Source organism: Porites lutea, chromosome 3 (genome assembly GCF_958299795.1).
Source record: "Porites lutea chromosome 3, jaPorLute2.1, whole genome shotgun sequence".
In the NCBI taxonomy this organism is placed as follows: Eukaryota; Metazoa; Cnidaria; class Anthozoa; order Scleractinia; family Poritidae; genus Porites; species Porites lutea.
In genome coordinates, this window is record NC_133203.1 from 32,604,716 (window position 1) to 32,610,192 (window position 5,477).

General features: G+C 53.0%; 1 protein-coding gene across 1 annotated transcript; it reads right to left on the bottom strand.

The window, feature by feature from the left end:
• Positions 1-241: 241 nt before the first annotated feature.
• Positions 242-1,618, bottom strand: LOC140932175 (uncharacterized protein F54H12.2-like). Its single transcript, XM_073381818.1, has 2 exons — positions 935-1,618; positions 242-838 (listed from the first exon to the last, which is right to left on the bottom strand). Exons 1-2 carry the CDS (start codon positions 1,616-1,618, stop codon positions 242-244), a joined length of 1,281 nt encoding a protein of 426 aa, XP_073237919.1.
• Between the last annotated feature and the right edge of the window lie 3,859 nt (positions 1,619-5,477).

The window sequence follows — 5,477 nt, forward strand, 5'->3', positions numbered from 1 at the left end:
CGCACTTGTTCTGTTCCGTCCACAGGCCCAACCAATGTTGTCCCGGCTCTCCCGCTGGATCCGTGTTGACAATGTAGGCTTGACGGACACTCTTGGGAGGTGAACGGGGTAACTGGTCGGCGGGGTACACCCCGTGAAACACGCGTCGCAAGGTGGGATCTTCTAGGGCCAACGCTCGCAGCACCCTATCACTGAGCGCCACAAACTCCATGACCGGTGTCTTCTGTCTTCTGACACCCTCTCAGCCGTTGATGTTGTACTTTATACCTCCCATATGATTGATCTCATACATGTTTTCATACTCACTCCAGACCAACACGGTGATGTTGTGACCCACAGCAGCAGCAAAATCAATGATCAGTCGCACATTGCCCGATTGACGGGGGTTGCGATACTGAGGATCATCGGCTTTTCCACTGGGCACATTGTTGAACAGGAACAACGTGCAGTTCTTGCCTTGTCCCCAATCCCCAGGCAGCAGTAGGGGAATCTTGTCTTCATTGTAGGCACCCATGGCTTGCAGAAATCGATCGTACCCCAGGAGATCTTCATAGGCTTCTGCTCCAGTCAGTTGCAGGGTTCTGTAAGGGTATTCTTCTCCATTCAAGGTCTGACGTATTTGGGTGACCCCAAACTTTTCAAAGGCAAAGGGGTATCGTTGTATGTTTCCATTGAAGGCATCCGAATGCAATAACCCGACCATCACTCGGTCAGGAAATCGACCCACAAACACATTGTCTTGTTCCCACTGGGTGGTTCGTCCATCAAAGGAAAAGGTGCGGATTTCGCTCCGCACCACGGGGTAGCGGGCAATTTGTTTGCCCAGCTGTCTTTCTTTCTGCAGTCTGACATAGACGCTGGCATTCAAGGTCACTTTTCTCATCAGCAAGGTGACTTTGATGTCTTCTGGGTGAATGGCTGGAAATTTCTTCACCGCCAAGGTGCCTTTGTTGGGGGTACCTAGCAAGTAGATGGTGTTGGGGTTGAGGAAGAGTTCAAAGTCCATCTGGACATTGGGGACCAACAATTTGCCTGTCTTGAGGGGTGGCAAATGGGGGCGGATGAGGAAGGTGTGCCAATGTTCTTCCAGTAATTTGCTGGTCAAGGCTCTCAATTCTACATTCCCACTCCACTCGGCGTCCGTGGGGACATCCGAATTGGCGGCGGTGGCTCCCATGACATTCACCACATTCAGCTGATTGACCCATCCTTGGGGGGCTAACTTGGTGGCACCTTCTTCTCGGTTGTAGTTCAGGAGGGTTTCTAGGTAGGCTCTGTAATGGTAGGTGTTGCTCTGTTCCGTCATGAGGACCCCATTCATGCTCAGGGTGATATCTCGAAAGATGGAGTGTCCAAAATTGTTGACGCAATACACATGTCTCGATTCGTTGCCATCGGAGATGAGCAGCCCTGCATCCAAGCCGGTATACCCAGCGGCTGGATTGGTCAGACGGACTTTGACTTTGAATCGGAGGGAATTGGTATCGTAATAATCGTCGGAGCCCGGAATGGAGAACGTGATGGGCTGGATACCTGTCAAGGCGGGTTGAAACTCCACCTCCCGTGAGGCTTCGTACCGATAATCCACATCGGGCACGTCAAACAGTTGGAGCGACATGATGCGGTCTGTCCCTGGGGTTCAACGTTCCCCCCTTTTTATACCCTTTCGCCTACGTTGCCTCCTGGCTTTGGCTTGGTTGGCCCATAACACCTTTCTGAGATCCCCCCCTTTCATCTGGCGCACTTGTCGAAGCATCCTCTTCTCCATGGAGAGGGGGTCCGTCAAGCGGGAGGAAGTATACATCAAGGGATAGCGCGCCGTCATCGACTTGCCAAAGATCGTGCCCCCGAGTTGGTACGGCGAGATGAACCGTCCACGGGCCCGTTGCCGTCGAATGCGATTTTGCGTTTTGAGAAAACCACCCACGCGTACCATGTTTTAACGTCCAAAGATGTCCCGTATACGTTGAGTCGCTCTTTTATAGGTTTTTTTGGCTTGGTGTTTGCCACCCGCCCACACCATGGCAGGGGCTTTCCGTTTCAAGCCGCGGGTGAGTTGCCCACGTCGATCCGCCCACGTCTCTGCGGCACTCTTGCCTCGTTGAATATCTTGCAGTCCCGCTTGCGCTTGCTGTAGGACCAGGGGTCCCGCCAGTTTGATCAAGTCTTCGGCTAACCCTTTCCCCTCTTGTGAGGTGAGCACGGGCGTGTGGTACCGCGTTAAACTGCCTCCGCGCATTGGGTCGGTTCACGTCGAGGTGCTGTTTGGTCCCTCGCGTGGCGTGAGTGGCTTTTTATAGCTGTTTGAGACCGATGGTCACCAAGGTTTTGCCCGGGGGTAAGATGGCCAGGGGTCCACTGGTACTGGCAATTTCCACTTCCAAAATATCCAATTGTTGTCCTCGCACTTTGATCCATTGATGGTGCAGGGGTTCCGCGGTGCTTTCCCCATCGCCGGTTCTCAACAATTGCACTTCCCACAACAGGGGAAACTTGCCACTGCCCACCACCGTGGATTCCACCAGATCCGAATAGACCATGACGGTGCGTTTGCGGGTCCCCACAATCTTTTCAAAGGAGGCATCGAGATTGTTGAACCTCCATTCCACCATCAAGGACAATTGCACAAACTTCACACCAGAATGGGTCACCACATGGAAGGGATCATTATTGGTAACAGAACCTGTGTTACCGAACACTAAGATGGGATTGACGCCCATGTACTGCTCGCCTTCCCAGTCGTAGGGCGTGCGATTTTGGGACCCAGTGGGTTGGGTTCTCGAACCGTAGGAGACTGTCGGCAGCGTGTATTGCAGATTGGGCCCTATTTCATACACGGTCGTGTTGTTTCGACCGGTCTTTTCCACCACCAACCCAAATTTGAGCGCAATGGCCAGGTTGATGAACAGATCTGTGATGGCGCTCTTGTCCACTTTCAATAAATCCTCGGCGGACAAAGCCTGAATCACCAAGGCACCTTTTTTCCAGGACAGTCGGGGTATCGCGTTTTTTTTGGCACTGACAATCGGTTTTTCGTCGGGTTCAAGGACCAAATGCTGTATTTGTTCTTTCATCACATTGTGCATGATTTTGTTGTTCACTTCTTGCATCACGCGTTGCCAAAACATACTCCCCGTCGCCACGATTTGATTGGCATTCATGATCTCTTCCAATTCCACTTCGCAATCCACGGTTTTGGTTTCCACCCGTCGATAGGAGTTTTGCATAAACTTGCGGATCACATACGTCATTTTGAATTTGAGCACTTTGGTATGAGGATCCGTGGCGATGACGGCATTGCTCTGGCCTTGATCCGGGACCGTCAGCGACATCAAGGAGGCATGCCACCCCGCGCCCGGTAACACCAGCCGTTCGGGCAATCGCACCTTGAAACTGTTGTTGGCATTGTTGGGAAACTCGTTGGTGGGATCGCTGACCAGCGTCAGGCGTTTAATCTCGTTCATCCTGAGGAGGAGTGGTCCCCTCTGACCAGGGGCAGGGTCCTTTTATAGCCATTGGGCCACTTTCTGTTTGCTGCGAGGGACGCGTCCTACCACGGAATTGAAGGTCGATTGTTTGGGATGAAAACACACTTGCTGGGCAATGTTGGGAAAGGCCCGGGCCAATTCCATCAGGGTCATGCACGTCTTGGGTTTGGGGGGTTTCTTCTTGCGCATCGGGGAATGACGACCCGCGCGTCGGCGTTGTTGTTTTTTCTTGGAGGGGGACCGCAAGGCCCCTCGTTTCTTGGCATACGCTTCGGCTCGATGGTAGGCATTGGCGTACGCCCATTGCTGCTTGGTTGGACTGGCCAACTTTTCCCACCACGGTTGGGTTTGCCGTTGTTCGGCCGCTTTCTTCTGAATGAATTTCAGCACGTCGGCGTCGCTGGTGGGAGAGGGGGTGTAACTGGCGCGCGGTCGGCTGGAATCCGCTTGCACTTCATCGAGAAACCGTACCCGCTTTTTTCGTTTTCGAGGCGTGATTTTGACGCGGACCATGGTGCGCGGGAATCCAACTATCGTACTTGGCCGGCCACCCTTTCCACCGGACCAACACTCGGCGTCCTTGGCGTTTCAACACTTTTTCGACCCGAAATAACGAGTCGTCCGACACTTGCACTTTTTGAACATCGGGTTCGTAAAACGTGCCTTTTATAGGGGTACCGTCCCATTCACTGAGTCGATACGTGACGATCGGATGACGACGGACGTGCGTGACCACAAACACTTCTTCCGTCCACCCGGGCAAATACCCTTTTTTGAAGGGACGATGTTTCTTATTGAGACGCACCCGATCCCCCACGCGACATTGGGGCGGTGGGGTCGTTTGGTCCAAACGCGAGCCGTAGAGTCGGTCCCACACGTCCGGGACCGTTTTGGGGGTGACTTGATGCGGGGCCAGCCCAATACTGCGATGCTGGGTGTGATTGTAGGTATGAATCAAAGGCTGTAACACGTCCACGTACCGTAACGTATTGTGAGCGGTAAAATAACGGTACATGCGTTGTTTCAACATGCGATGCCATCGTTCCACCACGGAGGCCTTGCTATCCCCATACGTGTAAAAATGATGCCACCCCTGTTGCTTGAACCAGGCTTGCACTTTTTTATTTAAAAATTCTTTGCCTTGATCCGTCTGCACGCGGAGCGGTCGTCGCGGCGAGGCTTGTCGACGAATCTTTTCTAACCCTCGGATCATGTCCGTGCTGCTTTTGGATTTGATGGGGACGGCCCAGGCATACTTGGACAGGACGTCGATCACCGTCAACAAATAGTTGTTTCCCTGATTCCATCGACGGAGTTTTTGCATGTCGACCAAATCCATCTGCCATTGTTCGTCTCGGTCAAAGACCAACGTGGGTGCGGTGGGAAACCGCGTCCGTCGGGGTTTGTGGAGGGTATAACTCAACACCGATTGGAGAATCCGTTGCGCTTGCGGGGTTTTCAATTTATGGGCTTGGGCAAAGGATTGGACCCCACCCAAAGCCCCGGGGGCTTGGGGATCTTCGTAAGCGCGTGGCAACGACATCAAGACACTGACACACGATCCTAGCCAATCTCTGTCTTTAATACTTTTTTTCACACACCTACATTTTTTTTTCAAAACAAACACGAGCTACCAAAGTTCTTATGCAAATGGCGCCTGCTCTCAAAGGCTCGCTCCTGGGCTTGGGCGGCTTCCCCAAACTGATTGAACCACGGCCTATTCCTCTCCACAAAGTTCCTCTCTGGGGAAGCATCGTCTTTCGCAGTGTCCAAACAGTGTTTTTTCAGGAGGGGGACTGGCACATACCCATTGCTCCATGGTCTTACGGGCGCCTTCTTATAGTCATGGACCTCAGGGGGTGTGTCTCTCACCCATCGTCTCAGTGTGGGTTGCGCTGTCTCTCGGGGGCACCACAGCGGACCATGGAGCCATTGAAAGTAGCCACAGGGGTCTTGGCCTGGGAGAAAGCTCCCACAACTAAAAAACAC

Coding starts and splice junctions, on each gene's coding strand:
- LOC140932175 (XM_073381818.1), bottom strand. CDS start 1,618: ATGTCGCTCCAACTGTTTGACGTGCCCGATGTGGATTATCGGTACGAA. Junction 839..934: donor CCAACAAAGGCACCTTGGCG/GTGAAGAAATTT, acceptor GTCAGACTGCAG/AAAGAAAGACAGCTGGGCAA.